Source organism: Rhipicephalus microplus, chromosome X, assembly GCF_043290135.1.
Source record: "Rhipicephalus microplus isolate Deutch F79 chromosome X, USDA_Rmic, whole genome shotgun sequence".
NCBI classification, from domain to species: Eukaryota; Metazoa; Arthropoda; class Arachnida; order Ixodida; family Ixodidae; genus Rhipicephalus; species Rhipicephalus microplus.
In genome coordinates, this window is record NC_134710.1 from 74816485 (window position 1) to 74835131 (window position 18647).

Genomic DNA, 18647 nt, shown 5'->3' on the forward strand with positions numbered 1-18647 from the left:
CAGCCATGCACTTTGATGTAGATGCACGAGCACCCACCCAGTACTTCAAAGAGAATATAAGAATTTTTGTGGATGAACAAAAGTTGCAGGAATTCCCCCCAGAATGGTTGCCGCGCGTCGAATTACTATCGATGATAAAAACATTTTAACAGATACGTGGCCACATCGTTTGAGCCACGGTTTTTACAATGTTTTAGATTGTGTTGTGTAATTATCAGTTAATATGTGTATTGTTTACGTGAGCCGAAAACAGGCAATAAAGAAAAAAAAAAGCCCGGCTAGCTCAGTCGGTAGAGCATGAGACTTTTAATCACAGGGTCGTGGGTTCGAGCCCCACGTTGGGCGCTACATTTTTTATCGATCTGTTCTCATGTTACACGGATTGTTTTTCAATCTGTCTACGCCTTCCTCTCCTTCGCTGTTTGACTTAATCTTTCTGACCATGAACGCACGAGATGACGCAAACTGAAGCGGGTGCTGTCTGCCCGGCTAGCTCAGTCGGTACAGCATGAGATATTTAATCTCAGTGTCGTGGGTTCGAGCCAAATGTTGGGCGCTGAATTTTTTTACTAATCTGTTGCCATGTTACAGGAATTGTTTTCTAATCTTTTTTCGCCTTCCTCTCTTTCGCTCTGCGACTTAAGATTTCTGACCATGAACGCACGGGATTACGCAAACTGAAACGGGTACTGTCTGCACGGCTAGCTCAGTCGGTAGAGCATGAGACTTTTAATCTCAGGGTCGTGGGTTCGAGCCCCACGTTGGGCGCTCAATTTTTTACTGATCTATTGCCATGTTACAGGAATTGTTTTCCAATATTTCTTCGCCTTCCTCTCCTTCGCTTTTTGACTTAATCTTTCTGACCATGAACACACGGGGTGAAGCAAACTGAAACGAGTGCTGTCTGCCCGGCTAGCTCAGTTGGTAGAGCATGAGGCATTTATATCAGAGTCATTGGTTCCAGCCCCTAGTTGGGCGCTGCATTTTTTACTCATCTGTTCTCATGTTACACGGATTGTTTTCCGATCTTCCTTCGCCTTCCTCTCTTTCGCTCTGTGACTTAAGCTTTCTGACCATGAACGCACGAGATGACGCAAACTGAAACGGGTGCTGTCTGCCCGGCTAGCTCAGCCGGTAGAGCATGAGACTTTTGACCTTAGAGTCGTTGGTTCAAGCCCCACGTTTGGCGCTGCGCTTTTTTATTGATCTGTTCCACGGATTGTTTTCCGATCTTTCTTCGCCTTCCTCTCCTTCGCTCTTTGACTTAAACTTTCTGACCATGAACGCACGGGATGACGCAAACTGAAACGGGTACTGTCCGCCCGGCTAGCTCAGTCGCTAGAGCATGAGACTTTTAATCTCAGAATCGTTGGTTCAACCCCAAGTTTGGCGCTGCATTTTTTCACTGATCTATTCCCATGTTACACGGATTGTTTTCAATTCTTCCTTCGCATTCCTCTCTTTCACTCTTTGACTTAAACTTTTTGACCATGAACGGACGGGGTGACGCAAACTGAAACGCGAACTGTCTGCCCGGCTGGCTCAGTCGGTAGAGCATGAGACTTTTAATCACAAGGTCGTGGGTTCTAGCCCCACGTTGGGCGTTGCATTTTTATTGATCTGTTTCCATACTACACGGATTGTTTTCCAATCTTTCTTCGCCTCCCTCTCCTTCGCTCTTTGACTTAAACTTTTTGACCATGAACGGACGGGGTGACGCAACATAAACGGGGGCCGTCTGCCCAGCTAGCTCAGTCCAGAGAGCATGGGACTTTTAATCTCAAGGTCGTAGGTTCGAGCGCCACGTAGGGCACTGCTTTTTTTACCGATCTGTTCTCATGTTACACGGATTGTTTTCCAATCTATCTACGCCTTCTTCTCCTTCGCTGTTTGACCTAATCTTTCTGACCATGAACGCACGAGATTACGCAAACTGAAACGGGTACTGTCCTCCCGGCTAGCTCAGTCGGTAGAGCATGAGACTAATAATCTCAGGGTCGTGGATTCGAGCCCCACGTTGGGCGCTGCATTTCTTTACTGATCTGTGCCCATGTTACACGGATTGTTTTCCAATCTTCTTGCGCCTTCCTCTCTTTCGCTCTGTGACTTAAGCTTTCTGACCATGAATGCACGGGATTACGAAAACTGAAACGGGTACTGTCTGTCCGGCTAGCTCAGTTGGTAGAGCATGAGACTTTTGACCTTAGAGTCGTTGGTTCAAGCCCCACGTTTGGCGCTGCGCTTTTTTATTGATCTGTTCCACGGATTGTTTTCCGATCTTTCTTCGCCTTCCTCTCCTTCGCTCTTTGACTTAAACTTTCTGACCATGAACGCATGGGGTGACGCAAACTGAAACAGGTCCTGTCGGCCCGGCTAGCTCAGTCGGTAGAGCATGAGACTAATAATCTCAGGGTCGTGGATTCGAGCCCCACGTTGGGCGCTGCATTTTTTTACTGATCTGTGCCCATGTTACACGGATTGTTTTCCAATCTTCTTGCGCCTTCCTCTCTTTCGCTCAGTGACTTAAGCTTTATGACCATGAATGCACGGGATTACGAAAACTGAAACGGGTACTGTCTGTCCGGCTAGCTCAGTTGGTAGAGCATGAGACTTTTAATCTCAGGGTCGTGGGTTCTATCCCCACGTTGGGCGCTGAATTTTTTTTACTGATCGTTTCCCATGTTACAGGAATCGTTTTCCAATCTTTCTTTGCCTTCTTCTCCTTCGCTCTTTGACTTAATCTTTCTGACCATTAACACACGGGGTGAAACAAACTGAAACGCGTACTGTCCGCCCGGATAGCTCAGTCGGTAGAGCATGAGACTTTTAATCTCAGGGTCGTGGGTTCGAGCCCCACGTTGGGCGCTGCATTTTTTATAGATCTGTTCTCATATTACACGGATTGTTTTCCAATCTTTCTTCGCCTCCCTCTCCTTCGCTCTTTGACTTAATCTTTCTGACCATGAACGCACGAGATGACGCAAACTGATACAGGTACTGTCCGCCTGGCTAGCTCAGTCGGTAGAGCATGAGACTAATAATCTCAGGGTCGTGGATTCGAGCCCCACGTTGGGCGCTGCATTTTTTTACTGATCTGTGCCCATGTTACACGGATTGTTTTCCAGTCTTCTTGCGCCTTCCTCTCTTTCGCTCAGTGACTTAAGCTTTCTGACCATGAATGCACGGGATTAAAAAAACTGAAACGGGTACTGTCTGTCCGGCTAGCTCAGTTGGTAGAGCATGAGACTTTTAATCTCAGGGTCGTGGGTTCTATCCCCACGTTGGGCGCTGAATTTTTTTACTGATCGTTTCCCATGTTACAGGAATCGTTTTTCAATCTTTCTTTGCCTTCTTCTCCTTCGCTCTTTGACTTAATCTTTCTGACCATTAACACACGGGCTGAAACAAACTGAAACGCGTACTGTCCGCCCGGATAGCTCAGTCGGTAGAGCGTGAGACTAATAATCTCAGGGCCGTGGGTTCGAGCCCCACGTTGGGCGCTGCATTTTTTACTGAACTGTTGCCATGTTACAGGAATTGTTTTCCAATATTTCTTCGCCTTCCTCTACTTCGCTCTTTGACTTAATCTTTCTGACCATGAACGCACGAAATGACGCAAACTGAAACGGTTACTGTCCGCCCGGCTAGCTCAGTCGGTAGAGCATGAGACTAATAATCTCAGGGCCGCGGGTTCGAGCGCCCAAGATGGGCGCTGCATTTTTTACTGATCTGTTCTCATGTTACACGGATTGTTTTCTAATCTTCCTTCGCCTTCCTCTCTTTCGCTCTGCGACTTAAGCTTTCTTTCCATGAACGCACGGGATGACGCCAACTGAAACGGGTACTGTCCGCCCGGCTAGCTCAGTCGCTAGAGCATGAGACTTTTAATCTCAGAATCGTTGGTTCAAGCCCCAAGTTGGGCGCTGCATTTTTTTACTGATCTGTTCCCATGTTACACGGATTGTTTTCCAATCTTCCTTCGCCTTCCTCTTTTTCGCTCTGTGACTTAAGCTTTCTGACCATGAACGCACGGGATGACGCAAACTGAAACGCGTACTGTCCGCCCGGCTAGCTCAGTCGGTAGAGCATGAGACTTTTAATCTCAGGGTCGTGGGTTCGAGCCCCACGTTGGGCGCTGCATTTTTTATTGATCTGTTCCCATATTACACGGATTGTTTTCCAATCTCTCTTCGCCTCCCTCTCTTTCGCTCTTTGACTTAAGCTTTCTGACCATGAACGCATGGGGTGACGCAAACTGAAACAGGGCCTGTCTGCCCGGCTAGCTCAGTCGGTAGAGCATGAGACTTTTAATCTCAGGGTCGTGGGTTCGAGCCCCACGTTGGGCGCTGAATTTTTTCGCTGATCTGTTCCCATGTTACAGGAATTGTCTTCCACTCTTTCTTTGCCTTCCTCTCCTTCGCTCTTTGATTTAATCTTTCTGACCATGAACACACGGGGTGAAGCAAACTGAAACGATTGCTGTCTGCCCGGCTAGCTCAGTTGGTAGAGCATGAGACCTTTAATCTCAGAGTCGTTGGTTCAAGACCCAATTTGGGCACTGCATTTTTTTACTGATCTGTTCCCATGTTACACGGAGTGTTTTCTAATCTTCCTTCGCCTTCCTCTCTTTCGCTCTGCGACTTAAGCTTTCTGACCATGAACGCACGGGATGACGCAAACTGAAACGGGTACTGTCCGCCCGGCTAGCTGTGTCACTAGAGCATGAGACTTTTAATCTCAGGGTCGTGGGTTCGAGCCCCATGTTGGGCGCTGCATTTTTTTACTTATCTGTTCCCATGTTACACGGATTGTTTTCCAATCTTTCTTCGCGTTCCTTTCCTTCGCTCTTTGACTTAAACTTTCTGACCATGAACGCATGGGGTGACGCAAACTGAAACAGGGCCTGTCGGCCCGGCTAGCTCAGTCGGTAGAGCATGAGACTTTTAATCTCATGGTCGTGCATTCGAGCCTCACGTTGGGCGCTGTGTTTTTTTACTGATCTGCTCCCATGTTACACGTATTGTTTTCTAATCTTTCTTCGCCTCCCTCTCCTTTGCTCTTTGACTTAAGCTTTCTGACCATGAACGCACGGGGTGACGCAAACTGAAACGGGTACTGTCTGCCCGGCTAGCTCAGTCGGTAGAGCATGAGACTTTTAATCTCAGAATCGTTGGTTCAAGCCCCAAGTTTGGCGCTGCATTTTCTCACTGATCTATTCCCATGTTACACGGATTGTTTTCCAATCTTCCTTTGCCTTCCTCTCTTTCGCTCTGCGACTTAAACATTCTGACCATGAACGCACGGGATGACGCAAACTGAAACGCGAACTGTCCGCCCGGCTGGCTCAGTCGGTAGAGCACGAGACTTTTAGTCACAGGGTCGTGGGTTCTAGCCCCACGTTGGGCGCTGCATTTTTTATTGATCTGTTCCCATACTACACGGATTGTTTTCCAATCTTTCTTCGCCTCCCTCTCCTTCGCTCTTTGACTTAAACTTTTTGACCATGAACGGACGGGGTGACGCAACATAAACGGGTGCTGTCTGCCCGGCTAGCTCAGTCGGTACAGCATGAGACTTTTAATCTCAGGGTCGTGGGTTCAAGCCCCACGTTGGGCGCTGTGTTTTTCTACTGCTCTGTTGCCATGTTACAGGAATTGTTTTCTAATCTTTTTTCGCCTTCCTCTCCTTCACTTTTTGACTTAATCTTTCTGACCATGAACGCATGAGATTACGCAAACTGAAACGGGTACTGTCCCCCCGGCTAGCTCAGTCGGTAGAGCATGAGACTAATAATCTCAGGGTCGTGGATTCGAGCCCCACGTTGGGTGCTGAGTTTTTTTACTGATCTGTGCCCATGTTACACGGATTGTTTTCCAATCTTCTTGCGCCTTCCTCTCTTTCGCTCTGTGACTTAAGCTTTCTGACCATGAATGCACGGGATTACGCAAACTGAAACGGGTACTGTCTGTCCGGCTAGCTCAGTTGGTAGAGAATGAGACTTTTAATCTCAGGGTCGTGGGTTCTATCCCCACGTTGGGCGCTGAATTTTTTTACTGATCGTTTCCCATGTTACAGGAATCGTTTTCCAATCTTTCTTTGCCTTCTTCTCCTTCGCTCTTTGACTTAATCTTTCTGACCATTAACACACGGGGTGAAACAAACTGAAACGCGTACTGTCCGCCCGGATAGCTCAGTCGGTAGAGCATGAGACTTTTAATCTCAGGGTCGTGGGCTCGAGCCCCACGTTGGGCGCTGCATTTTTTATTGATCTGTTCCCACATTACACGGATTGTTTTCCAATCTCTCTTCGCCTCCCTCTCCTTCGCTCTTTGACTTAAACTTTCTGACCATGAACGCATGGGGTGACGCAAACTGAAACAGGGCCTGTCTGCCCGGCTAGCTCAGTCGGTAGAGCATGAGACTTTTAATCTCAGGGTCGTGGGTTCGAGCCACACGTTGGGCGCTGAATTTTTTCGCTGATCTGTTCCCATGTTACAGGAATTGTCTTCCACTCTTTCTTTGCCTTCCTCTCCTTCGCTCTTTGATTTAATCTTTCTGACCATGAACACACGGGGTGAACCAAACTGAAACCATTGCTGTCTGCCCGGCTAGCTCAGTTGGTAGAGCATGAGACTTTTAATCTCAGAGTCGTTGGTTCAAGACCCAATTTGGGTGCTGCATTTTTTTACTGATCTGTTCCCATGTTACACGGAGTGTTTTCTAATCTTCCTTCGCCTTCCTTTCTTTCGCTCTGCGACTTAAGCTTTCTGACCATGAACGCACGGGATGACGCAAACTGAAACGGGTACTTTCCGCCCGGCTAGCTCAGTCGCTAGAGCATGAGACTTTTAATCTCAGGGTCGTGGGTTCGAGCCCCATGTTGGGCGCTGCATTTATTTACTGATCTGTTCCCATGTTACACGGATTGTTTTCCAATCTTTCTTCGCCTTCCTCTACTTTGCTCCTTGACTTAATCTTTCTGACCATGAACGCACGGGGTGACGCAAACTGAAACGGGTGCTGTCTGCCCGGCTAGCTCAGTCGGTAGAGCATGAGGCTTTTAATCTCAGGGTCATGGGTTCAAGCCCCACGTTGGGCGCTGTACTATTTTTCTGATCTGTTACACGGATTTTTGTCCAATCTTTTTTCGCCTTCCTCTCCTTTGCTTTTTGACTTAAGCTTTCTGACCATAAACGCACGGGGTGACGCAAACTGAAACACGTGCTGTCTTTCCAGCTAGCTGAGTCGGTAGAGCATGAATCTTTTAATCTCATGGTCATGGGTTCGAGCCCCGGGCCTTGATGGTTTGACTTTAACCTTTTTTGAATATTGGACAATACCAATCTCACCAGTCTTAGCTCACGTATACAATGAGGCGTTCAAGCTGAAAGTATTCCCCCCGTCATTTTCATCCTTCCACACTATTCTAATACCGAAATCAGAAAATCCCGGGCACTCGGCAGAGCTACGTCTTACTGCCGATTTGCCTCACTAATGAAGATTGCAAGATATTGATGGAAATCATAGCTAAGAGGTTGCAAACAGTCATTACAAAGCTAGTGGGTCCGTATCAGAGATATGGGATTAAAGGGCGGACTATCTTTAATATATACGCAGCAAGAAGTTCCCTCGAGTGTTTCGACGCAATGACGCACGAGTGGCAATGCTCCTGATCAGCCTTGGGAAAGCTTTCGACAGGGTGCATCTTGAAATTTTCTTGTGCATGCTTGCATATATGTGAATTGAAATACAGTAATAAGAGATGGGGTGGTCATGGCCTATTAGGATTGCCCACTGTGGCCAATCAATAATAAGAAGGTGGGGGAGTGCATCCAAGTGCAGCGTTCGGTTCGCCAACGTTGCCCTCTCGCCACAATTGTTCCGTTTGTACATAAAGTACTTTTGTATCAGTGTCGTAAAGAATGACTCTATTCACGGGTTTAACCTGCACGGAGTTCTAGCCCGACGTTTTACGTATGCGGACGGTATTGCTATGTTTCGCACCGATTCAAACAGTGTAACGCAAGCAGTAAAATGTGTTATTACCTGCGCTGTCAGCGGTAGCTCAGTAAACTGGAGCGAATGCCCAGGCTTCTGGCAAGGTGATTGGCCGGAAACACGCGACACTTTTGCGAATTATACCTTTTGTTGCCGAACCGGTGAAATAGTTAGATGACCCCCTTGAATGCTTCAGAGACAGGGATTCGTTTTGGAGAAGCGAATGGATACACTGCGGGAGAGAGTAAATAGGTCGATGTTTTCAAAAGCCACAATATGCAATATGTCTTTAGTGAGTAAGATTTGGCATATCTTTAGTGTTTCATATTGTTCAAGGGCTAACATCCAAAGATTTTACCGTGTGTTTGCAGTGTTCATGTGGGCATCGTCATGGGAAAGAACAAGTCGCACAAATTTATTTCTTCAAGTGTGTAATTGAGGACTGGGCTTGACCCTTTTGTTTTTGAGACAGGTTGCCAATCGATTTCTTTTTCTGAGGGACGTGAGAAACCCGTTCCTGCACACTTACTGTCAACTTCGCCTGGTTCAACACTTGTCCAACGCGGTAGTCTCAACCGGCAACTTTCTCGGAGTCGTTTACGGCTTTCTTTGCGAAGTTGTGCTCTCTTGTAGGTTTATGTCAACGCGGTTTTCTCTCGAATACTTGAGTTTAATCAACAAACAAAACTGTACAAGGATCGCATTGATGTGACTTTTTCCATGCCCTTGTATCGGTCTCTTTATCGAGTACGACATGGTCCCAACGTATTAAAACGCGTTACGTCCTTGCGATTACCACCAGATATTAAGAATTTCTTTAAACTACACACAGGCATGCTGACAGTCAAGTCTTCGATAGCTGAAACGGGTTTTTTTTGTTCCCTGGGGCACGCACTGTATCTTATGCAGAAACGAGGAGACCATTGAACAAGTATTCCTGCAATGTTGGGATGCGGTCTTCTTATGGGATGTGCTCCAGTGCACGATCAAAAGAAATTTTCCGCTTGATGCCCATGGGATCCGCTTTTTGACAACAGAAACTGATGACGGTACGCCTTATGACATGATCATGCTTATAGCTCTTCATATCATTTGGAAATCGAGAATGGCTGTAAGACACTTGATGAGAATGCCAGAGCACCTTGCCAATGCTTTAAAAAAACAATAAGATATCTGGTAGAGGTGCAGAATTCGCAGGATTGCACGTCACAATGGTTTGCACTTGTGGAATCATTATTGTCTATAGACACATTTCAACATATCTGTGACCACGTCATATTAGGGGGTCATTTAGGAAAGTTCTACATTGTGCGTTGTCTTTTCCTGTAAACATGTATATTCTTATGTTGGCCAAAAACCGTCAATAAAAAACAAGCCCGGCTAGCTCAGTTGGTGCAGCATGAGAATCAGGATCTTGGGTTGAAGCCTCAGGTTGGGCGTTAAATCTTTTTGTCTGATCTGTGCCCACTGTTTCTTTCCTTTGCCCTGCCGCGGCGGTCTAGTGGCTAAGGTACTCGGCTGCTGGCCAGTAGGTCACGGGATCGAATCCCGGCAGCGGCGGCTGCATTTTTCTTGGAGGCGAAAATGCTGTAGGCCCGTGTGCTCACATTCAGGTGCATGTTAACGTACCCCAGGTGGTCGAAATTTCCATAGCATTCCAATACTGCGTCTCTGATAATCATATGGTAGTTTTGGGACGTTCATCCCCATATATCAATCATTAATCTTTCTTTTCTTTTCCCTCCTTTCCTCTTTGACTCAACCTTTCTGATCGTAAATGCACTTGGTGACGCACACTGATACTAGTGCAGTCTGCCCGGCTAGCTTAGGGGATTCTACTTCCGGCCACCGAAGTAGGCGAACGGGGGTGGCATGTGCTTCTTTATCAACGGGTTGGCTTCAGCGGCTAACCAGGGCCGCGGCATCAGAACAACTCTCAAGGATTCAAGCAATCATCAGGTGCTTTTGCCACAGCTACCTACAGAACGAGTTGTTTCGAGCACTTTGTTTTTACATGCCGATGTGAGTGCAAGGCCATATCGTGTGGAACACTTCAGGGGCGTGCTGGCAACTTTGAAGTTGCTTTTGACATGATTGCACTAGCGGCGTATCAGATGAGGCCCGTATGGATCATGACATTCAAGAATGGCGTTGCTGTGAAAGAAATGTTGCGAGCAAACGAAGTCCACGTGAAGGAGCACCGCTGTATGGTCATTAATCCGCGAAACCAAGCTATAGACGGTTTCACCAGAACCTGCTGGTCTCTGGCAACATTGTGCGTTGACCAGAAAACCACTCCTGGAAACATCCGGTTTAGCTTGTTTTTGCGTGGTTTTAGAGTTTGCTGCTGGCCGCGGCTGCTTGTGTTCCGATGTTTTATGCGGATAAAATGATTTCAATGAAGTGCTGGCAACTCGAGCACAGCTGTGTCAAGCCAGGATGCAGTCTACATGCCTGGATTAATTTTATATGCCAGTCAAAACGTTTCATTTTCTGGCCGATGATGATATAAAGAGTGACTGCATTGCAGCGATCACGCGAGAAAGCTGCATTCCCACCAAGAGCGCGTAGGTTTGTTCTGCCGATTTCATCAAAGGTAACGTAAAGCTCAGCACAGACTAACGTCACAGAGGCGATACTCAGACGTTGGACTAGTCGAAGGCCCCCATTACCGGGAACACATCAGTCGCTCTCGTCTTCCATCCGTGGCAGATAAGTGTACTGACGCGGGAAATGGGTAGCAAAATGTGGAAGCTAACGCTGAAAATCCATCGCAAAGGTGTTTATTTTACAGTTTGAGCTATATCAATGATGCGCTCTGTTCGAAACAAACGGGACACAAAGTAGCCGCGCTTAACATTAATCACCGCACAGCGTACGCCACGGTGCCCACGTTTCGTTGTCGTTGCATTTGATTTTTTTTTCAAAAGCGACGTCGTCGAGTCGGATCTCATCTGTGTGAGCAAATGACTCATCGTCTGTCTTTCTGTCGCTAATGAACATCGCCGCATTCAAGCTCATTTATCTTTTCGGTGTGAAGATCAACTGCCGGCTTAGGTAGGTTCAACTTGAAAATTTGGTTCATGAATAGCTTACTCGTGAGTAAAACATAATAGTTCGCGTGACCCTTCTGCCACAGTTTGCGTCCTCACATCAGTAAATTTTAAAATTTTTCAGTCACACGAACACTACGGATTGCGAGCAATTCCGATCACTGCTGATCTCTTTATTATTGCCCGGTGTGACACAAATGGTGAAATAGGCGTTTTATTTTGAGGTTGTGTGCTTAGACGAAAATGCAGATTGTTCGGGGCTCAACAGGAGGAAGGTTTTCAGTTCTAGTCGAAAAGCTGAATTGAACAACTTCACTTTTCTCCTGCACATCGACGATGCGGGTGCGCTTTGGAAATGTGGACAGGGAAAAGACATGTGTGCGCTGTCGATTCCCGGTCCGCGTCTTCAAAGCGCATCTACATTGTTGCCATGCAGATCAAATTAGCCCAATCAAGTTTTTCGACAAACTTGTCCTGCAATTTATGCATTTGCTGTCTGTATAGGCACGACCACTATCAAAGGTAAAATGAAGCAGGGGGCCGCGCTCTTCGGAAGACCACGACAGATATCTTGCGTGGCGCCCGTCGGCCACGCGAGCCGCGTTACCTGCAGAAGTGGCCGCACCTGTGCCTGCCGTGTGCTACGCGAGCCCCTTTATGTAGCCGCAAGACGTTGCTCCAAACACATCCTAAGGAATGCGCCAGAAATAATAGAGCAGAAAATTCAAACACACCACGAAGACACCGGCGGAACCATCGAAAAAGCATTGCCGGAAGTGCCGCACTGGAAGTCTAGCAGGGTAGGCCGTTCGGCGCGAGCCGGTTTGTTTACAAACACTAAAACCATCTATATAGGCATAGAAGTGCATCGGCTGCTTCACAACCTCCTACACGAGAATGTGTGCGAGGCTTCGGCACCCTACGGCACTGTTAAGATCCCGCCCACTTTCGAGGGCCGAATGTGATGATCGTGGACACTGTTGTTAAGACGATCGGCACACTTTCGAGGGCCAAATTTCATTGCCCTCGCGGGTGCCAGGGTGTTTCCACTGTCACACCTTGCAAGACAAAACAAAAAAGCTTCACGAATTCAGAAGGTGTACTGGCGCAGCCATACCACGACGCTGCTGCATGTATCTAAGGCAAGAACGCACCCACCTGGCGCAGGGTCCAGATCAACTCGTGACGCTCTGGTGACACCCGATCTCGCAACGCTCAAGGTGAACGCTCCGTCTCGCCAGCTATGCGCAGCTGCGCGTACACAAGGCAAACCACGCGCTTCCTTGTCATATTTCTCGAACTACACCGCTGAGGCTGAGGACGGTCGCGACGCTGCGCGTTCGTTACCGATGCGCGCTGTGTGAGAAGCGGTGACGAAAGATCGCACTGTCTCGTGTTATCTTCGGCAGCCCAAGATTTCTGTTGACATAAAGCATGCACTGCACAACCATCCCGTGTTACTCATGCGCTCTTATTACAAGCAGCGTCTCGTGTCCATTCATTTTCACACGGACCTTCAGTTGGTCCGTTCTTGTGACGACCGACGTTACACTGCTAATTCTCTGCCACCTCCTCCCTTCACATTTAGCTCTGCCACAGCAGAATATGTTTTTGTTTTCTTCCTTTGGCACTCGGTATACAAAACACAGGTCTCCGTTTATCTGTTGTCGTCGTTCCCAAGCATGCCACCCGACAGCGCATTTTTAATAGCGTCCCCTCACATCGCCCTGGAAGATATATTCTCGAGTTTCTGTGAAATTTCTTGTTTTGCCGTATTGTGTAAAATGGGTGCTAAAGGGAAGCCCATTCAGTAGCGGCCGAGAATAAAGTGAGAAGCCAAGGCAAGTCCAGTCAAGATCCTTGACGATGTGGCGCAAAGTGAGATGTGTTTGCCGAAACCTTGAAAAATGAGGACGCATGATGTCGGAAATTGATAAGCGATGATTTGAAACCAAATGGTGCACGAGTTCGACTTCAATTTAATGTAGCGTGGCCCGGGAAAAAAACTATTCGCCCTGCAATAAACTATTCGCCCTGCAAATAAACTTGACTTTGGTAAACCAGTATGAAATGCTGGCTTGGTCAACTTCGCTTTCCCCTTTTGTCGAAATAAGAATGTTATGGTTGGCCGCATGCGTTTTTCAATGCTGCAATCCTGCGATTCCTGGAAAATGTCCCTATAACTTTTAGGTCCGTCAACGCAGTTCTGTTTTGTTGTTGCTGTTGTTGTTGTTGTTGTTATAGTGTACGTACCGTAAATTATAATTACATATTAAAACCGAAGAAGATAACGGTGGAGCCATGACATCCAGGCCAAATCTAAATTTCTACAAACACAGGTCTTCTCAGGCGCCTTCGCCACTATGCGCGTTCTGTGGTGAACTAGAAACAATAGATCATTTCTTTTTGACCTGCAGATGGTTCACCATAAAAATCAAAACCTCTTTAGAAATACCTTTATGGGTGATTGGTATGTATTTATCAGTGCCTGTCATTTCATCTTTTAAAGCTTCTATTTCTGGGTTCTCCAGCGCGACAGTATGCGCGGCCGTCCAGGACTGTACTAATCAAACTAATAGGTTGATTACTCAATCTTTATTATTAGCCTAACGTGTCTACAACATTATATACATATAAAAATCAGAGTATTGCTCCATTTTAAGAATAAATTTGTTTCATTATTTAAATATTTAAATGCATTAAATGAAGCACCACCATTTCCCAAGTCATCGGTAATCTTTATATTATATAATATCTATTATTTTAAAACTGCACAATATTTTATAAAACCACCCAAATATTGGCCAATCCCTCACAGTGCGTATGCGCCATGGGCAATAGGTGAACAAGAACAAGAAATAAGGGTATTCGTTTATTTTATCAACTTTTACTTTTTAAAAAAGATGGCTTCGTTTTGTTCTTCTTTTTGTTTTTTTTTTCAAACAAATATGTACATTAGATCGAGCACCGTAAATTCCTATGTACTTTGTAATCTGTCTATTATAAAACATTCATTATTCTGAAACTACATGCTATTTCATAAAACCACTCCATTCTTGGCCTGTCCCCCGCAGTGGGTGTGCGTCATGGCTAATAACGAACAAGAACATCCTCAGCAGATCCTGAAGAGCAACGACGACCCTTTTCGAAAGGGCGCCGGGCTGAATGGCGGTACGGTGATGTGAGCATGTGTGGCGAAATGGGTGCTTCATTGTGGTTCCTTGCGCAGGTGGTGCCACGGCATCCCAGCCAGCCGGCGCGCCCGGCAGACCAAGAGACGCGTCCGTGGGCGACGGCGATGGGATGAGCGCGCCCCTATGGTGGCGGCCAGCGCTCTGCTGGTGGTACTATGCGCAGCGGCGGCGGCCGCTGTGGTCGCCACCATTGACGGCGTGCTCGTGCTGGGACGTGACGGCAGGTGGCGCAGCGATGAGCCGGTGCCCGTGGGTAAGCAGACCTCGCTACTTTTGCTCGGCTCGGATCTGGACTATGAGGCAGTAAGTTTCACGCCACTCAACGCCGAGCGTGGAAGCAGCTGCGATCAGGAGCCCGCGCTGCCGCCATTCTCCACGGGCGAGAACGGTTCCGCCACGGTAGTACTGCCGTCTCAAGGCCGCTGGTTTCTATGCCTGCGAAAGGGCGAGAAGTGGATTCACCAGGGCTCTGCTGTCAGCTTGACTGCGTAAGTAAGCCACAGTAAGGCATCAGATGGCGTTCATTCAAGCGCGGCTTCGCAGCACAGGTGACCTGGACGTGGCCGTGGTTTCCGGCGTGCGTGGTGGCAGCGGCGGCGAGATGGCGGCTACCACCAACAAAGATGGCTACATGGTGCTGCCTGTGGGCGAGGAGGTGCCGCTCCTGCTGCTGGGTTTCAACTTTACGGAGCGCACGCGCATCACGCTTACGACTGAGAGGGCGACCCGTGGAGTCCTGTGCCGCGAGCACGCTCTCCTCGACACGTGGGAGCTGCAACCGCTCCACGGTGGCCTCGCGGCGCGCATCAGCCTCAAGCTTCCCCGTGCGGCCGAGTACTACCTCTGCGTGTCATTCTCCGGTCGCTGGGTGCACCAAGGCGGCCACCCGCTCGTCACCATAGCGGGCGAGACCCTGCTGGTTCCCGTGTGGATCAACCTGGTGCTCATCGTCATGCTACTCGTCTGGTCCGGCCTCTTCAGCGGACTGACGCTCGGCCTGATGGCACTCGACAAGACTGAGCTACAAGTGATTGAGTCGTGCGGCACTCCCGAGGAACGCGACTACGCGCGAAAAATACTGCCGCTGCGGCGCCGCGGAAACTACTTGCTCTGCACGCTGGTGCTGGGCAATGTGTGCGTCAATAGTAGCTTCACCATTCTCCTGGACGGCATGCTGAGCTCAGGACCGGGGGCAGTACTCCTGTCCACATTAGGCATTGTTTTGATGGGAGAGATCATTCCGCAGGCCATCTGCTCCAGATATGGACTCGCCATTGGGGCGCGGACAATATTGATAACCAAATTGTTTATGATAATCACGTTTCCTCTGTCATGGCCAATATCCAAGCTGCTCGACTTTGTGCTTGGAGAGGAGATCGGTAATGTCTTTGACCGCGAGAAACTCACCGAATATCTTCGAATCACCAAGGATTACGCGCAACTTGAGAACGAAGAACTGAACATCATCTTCGGTGCTCTGGAGCTGACGAAGAAAACGGCAGCTGACATTATGACGCGCATCGAAGACGTGTACATGCTCCCGTACGACGCTGTGCTCGACTTTGAGACCATGAGTGAAATCGTAAAGCGCGGCTACACGCGCATTCCCGTCTATGAAGACACCAAGCAGAACATAGTGTCCCTCCTCAACACCAAGGACTTGACGTTCGTCGACCCCGATGACGCCATTCCACTGGCCACGGTGTGCAGCTTCTACAAGCACCCGCTGAGCTTCGTATTCGAGGACGAGACCCTCGACTCGCTGCTGCGCGAGTTCAAGAAGGGCCACTCGCACATGGCATTCGTGCGACAGCTGGTGCAGGCTGAAAACCGCGACCCCTCTTACCACGTGACGGGCCTCGTGACCCTCGAGGACGTCATTGAAGAGATCATTCAGTCAGAGATCATCGACGAAACCGACGTGCTAAGTGAGTTGCCATTCCTGTTTTCCTGGTTCTGAAACAGTCACAAATAAGTAAACGCAGCGTAGCAAAATGCAGATACGGCCCCATCTTAGCGACCATATTCGGAATTAGTTCGCGCACACGACTGTATAGGTCCTGCCAAATGGGCGCACATCTTTTTAAAGCTTTGAAAACCACGTTTCAATTATCTTATACCACATAATAGTGGAAATTCGGGACAAGTGACTACAGTGTTACTACTTCCTTTTCTCATACAATCACTTCTTGTGTCAGCTTTGGAGAGAGCGGAACTTGACGTTTACGCATTAATTTTTTTTACCTAGAGGCCGAGCGGGCGGTCACGCGGACGGATGCAAGCAGATGTGGTGATCAAAATATCTAGGAGCTTTCCAACTGTGTGGTAGCGCAAATAAACGAGGAAAAAAGAGAGGCACACTGAGACAAGCACGCATACAGTGACTTCGTGGGGCCTTTCTTGTGTCCTTGTTTATTTGCGCTGCCGTATAATTCAGAAATTCCGCAGCAACAAGACCGCTTTGCAACTTCAGTCGAAACCTATAGGAGCTTACCAGCTGCTCAATCTTAAGACTGTCAGGGAGGATTCCTTCACGTGGATATCCAAATTACTGCACTCATGCAGTTCAAAACGTCGCAGACCTGCACTCTAAGCTCGCATGAAAGCTAAAAAGCCCCAGGTGGTCGAAATTTCCGGAGCCCTCCACTACGGCGTCTCTCATAACAGTATGGTGGTTTTGGACGTTAAACCCCACATATCAATCAATCGCATGAAAACGCCCGCTGACATATCTCATGCACATTAAAATTGCAAATCGGACTAGTTGAAAACTATACCCGCCTTCAACAGCCCTCCCATTGACAAATACTGTGCGTTTAGGCACAATTCAGGGAGCGACGTGGAGACTTAACGAGCTGCTGCTTCGTGTTCATACCCTTATCCCTCTCGAAGGTGCTATTGTCGAAGATGATTCTCGCATATATTTCGTTTTTTTACAGTAATTTTCAACGATGTTATCATTTTTATGTGATTTAGTGATGTCACTATGGTGCGCTTGTGCACTTTTCACACTTCCGACTTTGATTTTTGAAGCAGTTGAAGTTTAGCAACGGTCTTGTTAATTCATATTCAATGTAGGGTGGGGTAAAATGCGAAAAAAAATTAACAGGGAATATTTATTTTTATTTTACTCGTTACATGTAAGCTTCAATGCAGAAACTTTTCTTTGAGTACAAGGTATATGTGCTGCATAAATATTGCGATGTTACCACCGTTCAAGGCATTATTTTAATAATAAATAAAAATATGCTCCAGATGTATCCCTTTGCCCAAACCTGCGGGGCAAAACGAGACACTGCTTGAGGAAAAACGAGACAGTGCGAAAAAAATCCAATCCTTCCGTTTTTGCAGTGGAAAGACTTGAACTTCCCTCTGTGGGCCCTTACGCAGATTTAACAAGCCCAGTCCTTGGACTCCACGCATTGAATCTAAACAAAACGCGGTGTTGTGGTAGTAGACGAAATCTTTAAAAAAAAAACTCCTAATAGATGAAACACTGCCGGTTTTATTTGTGCTAATGTTGTCTTTTGTTGACGCGTGCACCTCAATGGTTCATTGAACAATTGAAGGCTAGATATGTTTCGACGTATCATTTTCACCTCTTTTTGCCGTTTTGATGCAGAACTGCTCCGTTGTTTCATGGTTTTTAAGTTTGTTCGCCTTGCTTTGTGAGGCAATGAATATAAATACTGTGCTAGGTTCATATTTTCTAGCACTTGCTTTTTTTTTCAAATATGGTATTGGAGAAGCAGTTAAATATCCATCCCAAGACTTGTTTTTGAACGAATTGGCTTCAAGATTCCACCATTTTTATGCGTCTCTTGAGAGCATCTTTGGAAACACGGAAAAACCCCAATGCAGCGCGAATGAAGGGAGTAATGTCCTTAATGGCAATCAGTGCTTTTTTAGGTCGTTTTTCTCCCCGGAAGTTTTATCTGCTCTATTGTAGGTCCGAGCCCTCCTAAATAAAGTAATATAGTATATAATGAATTTAAAATAATGGTTCAAGTATTAAGACTCTCGCTAAGGCAATTCTTTTTTTTATTTATTGTCATCCTTGCGTAAAATAACTTAAGCAACTAAAGCACTTTAGTAGGGAGAGCCAACCTATATTCAAAATGCGCAGTATTGTTGATGGTGTAGACTATTCATTTTTTAAATGAAGTCCACTATGAAATGCACTCAAGCATCATCCTGTACCAGCATCAGTTTAATGTTTGTAACGAATTAAAATAAATTTATAGCTAACATAATTATCCACAGCACGTCAAAATTTGTCGCTATAACTTGTGGAGAAACGCTATTGGCATGGTCCCGAACATTTCCGGTGTGGCGGGGTGCCGTCCAACTGTTGTGCAACAGGAAGTCCCCCTAACAGTTTTCACCTTGATACTTCCATCTG

At 47.2% G+C, this 18647-nt stretch overlaps 1 protein-coding gene and 21 non-coding genes across 23 annotated transcripts in view; all 22 read left to right on the top strand.

Annotated features, from left to right (window-relative positions):
- LOC119176671 (unextended protein) overlaps positions 1-18647 on the top strand; it is a 418752-nt gene that overhangs the window by 397528 nt on the left and 2577 nt on the right. Inside the window, exons 1-3 of one of the 2 annotated variants that reach the window (XM_037428029.2) lie at positions 14121-14222; positions 14281-14733; positions 14789-16173. In XM_037428029.2, the coding sequence (XP_037283926.2) occupies positions 14369-14733; positions 14789-16173 (1750 nt within the window). In that variant the 5' untranslated portion in view covers positions 14121-14222; positions 14281-14368. Of the gene's footprint in view, positions 1-14120; positions 14223-14280; positions 14734-14788; positions 16174-18647 lie in introns of those variants that run through there. The other variant, XM_075877136.1, reaches the window with a different exon arrangement.
- TRNAK-UUU (transfer RNA lysine (anticodon UUU)) lies at positions 273-345 on the top strand. The gene has a single exon. It is a non-coding gene; the product is annotated as a tRNA-Lys (tRNA).
- On the top strand, positions 696-768 carry TRNAK-UUU (transfer RNA lysine (anticodon UUU)). Its single transcript has one exon. It is a non-coding gene; the product is annotated as a tRNA-Lys (tRNA).
- On the top strand, positions 1532-1604 carry TRNAK-UUU (transfer RNA lysine (anticodon UUU)). The gene has a single exon. It is a non-coding gene; the product is annotated as a tRNA-Lys (tRNA).
- On the top strand, positions 1952-2024 carry TRNAI-AAU (transfer RNA lysine (anticodon UUU)). The gene has a single exon. It is a non-coding gene; the product is annotated as a tRNA-Ile (tRNA).
- Positions 2368-2440, top strand: TRNAI-AAU (transfer RNA lysine (anticodon UUU)). The gene has a single exon. It is a non-coding gene; the product is annotated as a tRNA-Ile (tRNA).
- On the top strand, positions 2580-2652 carry TRNAK-UUU (transfer RNA lysine (anticodon UUU)). Its single transcript has one exon. It is a non-coding gene; the product is annotated as a tRNA-Lys (tRNA).
- Positions 2793-2865, top strand: TRNAK-UUU (transfer RNA lysine (anticodon UUU)). The gene has a single exon. It is a non-coding gene; the product is annotated as a tRNA-Lys (tRNA).
- TRNAI-AAU (transfer RNA lysine (anticodon UUU)) lies at positions 3004-3076 on the top strand. The gene has a single exon. It is a non-coding gene; the product is annotated as a tRNA-Ile (tRNA).
- On the top strand, positions 3216-3288 carry TRNAK-UUU (transfer RNA lysine (anticodon UUU)). Its single transcript has one exon. It is a non-coding gene; the product is annotated as a tRNA-Lys (tRNA).
- On the top strand, positions 3428-3500 carry TRNAI-AAU (transfer RNA isoleucine (anticodon AAU)). Its single transcript has one exon. It is a non-coding gene; the product is annotated as a tRNA-Ile (tRNA).
- TRNAK-UUU (transfer RNA lysine (anticodon UUU)) lies at positions 4063-4135 on the top strand. The gene has a single exon. It is a non-coding gene; the product is annotated as a tRNA-Lys (tRNA).
- TRNAK-UUU (transfer RNA lysine (anticodon UUU)) lies at positions 4274-4346 on the top strand. The gene has a single exon. It is a non-coding gene; the product is annotated as a tRNA-Lys (tRNA).
- On the top strand, positions 4910-4982 carry TRNAK-UUU (transfer RNA lysine (anticodon UUU)). The gene has a single exon. It is a non-coding gene; the product is annotated as a tRNA-Lys (tRNA).
- TRNAK-UUU (transfer RNA lysine (anticodon UUU)) lies at positions 5334-5406 on the top strand. Its single transcript has one exon. It is a non-coding gene; the product is annotated as a tRNA-Lys (tRNA).
- Positions 5544-5616, top strand: TRNAK-UUU (transfer RNA lysine (anticodon UUU)). The gene has a single exon. It is a non-coding gene; the product is annotated as a tRNA-Lys (tRNA).
- TRNAI-AAU (transfer RNA lysine (anticodon UUU)) lies at positions 5756-5828 on the top strand. The gene has a single exon. It is a non-coding gene; the product is annotated as a tRNA-Ile (tRNA).
- Positions 5968-6040, top strand: TRNAK-UUU (transfer RNA lysine (anticodon UUU)). The gene has a single exon. It is a non-coding gene; the product is annotated as a tRNA-Lys (tRNA).
- TRNAK-UUU (transfer RNA serine (anticodon ACU)) lies at positions 6180-6252 on the top strand. The gene has a single exon. It is a non-coding gene; the product is annotated as a tRNA-Lys (tRNA).
- On the top strand, positions 6391-6463 carry TRNAK-UUU (transfer RNA lysine (anticodon UUU)). The gene has a single exon. It is a non-coding gene; the product is annotated as a tRNA-Lys (tRNA).
- TRNAK-UUU (transfer RNA lysine (anticodon CUU)) lies at positions 6815-6887 on the top strand. The gene has a single exon. It is a non-coding gene; the product is annotated as a tRNA-Lys (tRNA).
- TRNAK-UUU (transfer RNA lysine (anticodon UUU)) lies at positions 7027-7099 on the top strand. Its single transcript has one exon. It is a non-coding gene; the product is annotated as a tRNA-Lys (tRNA).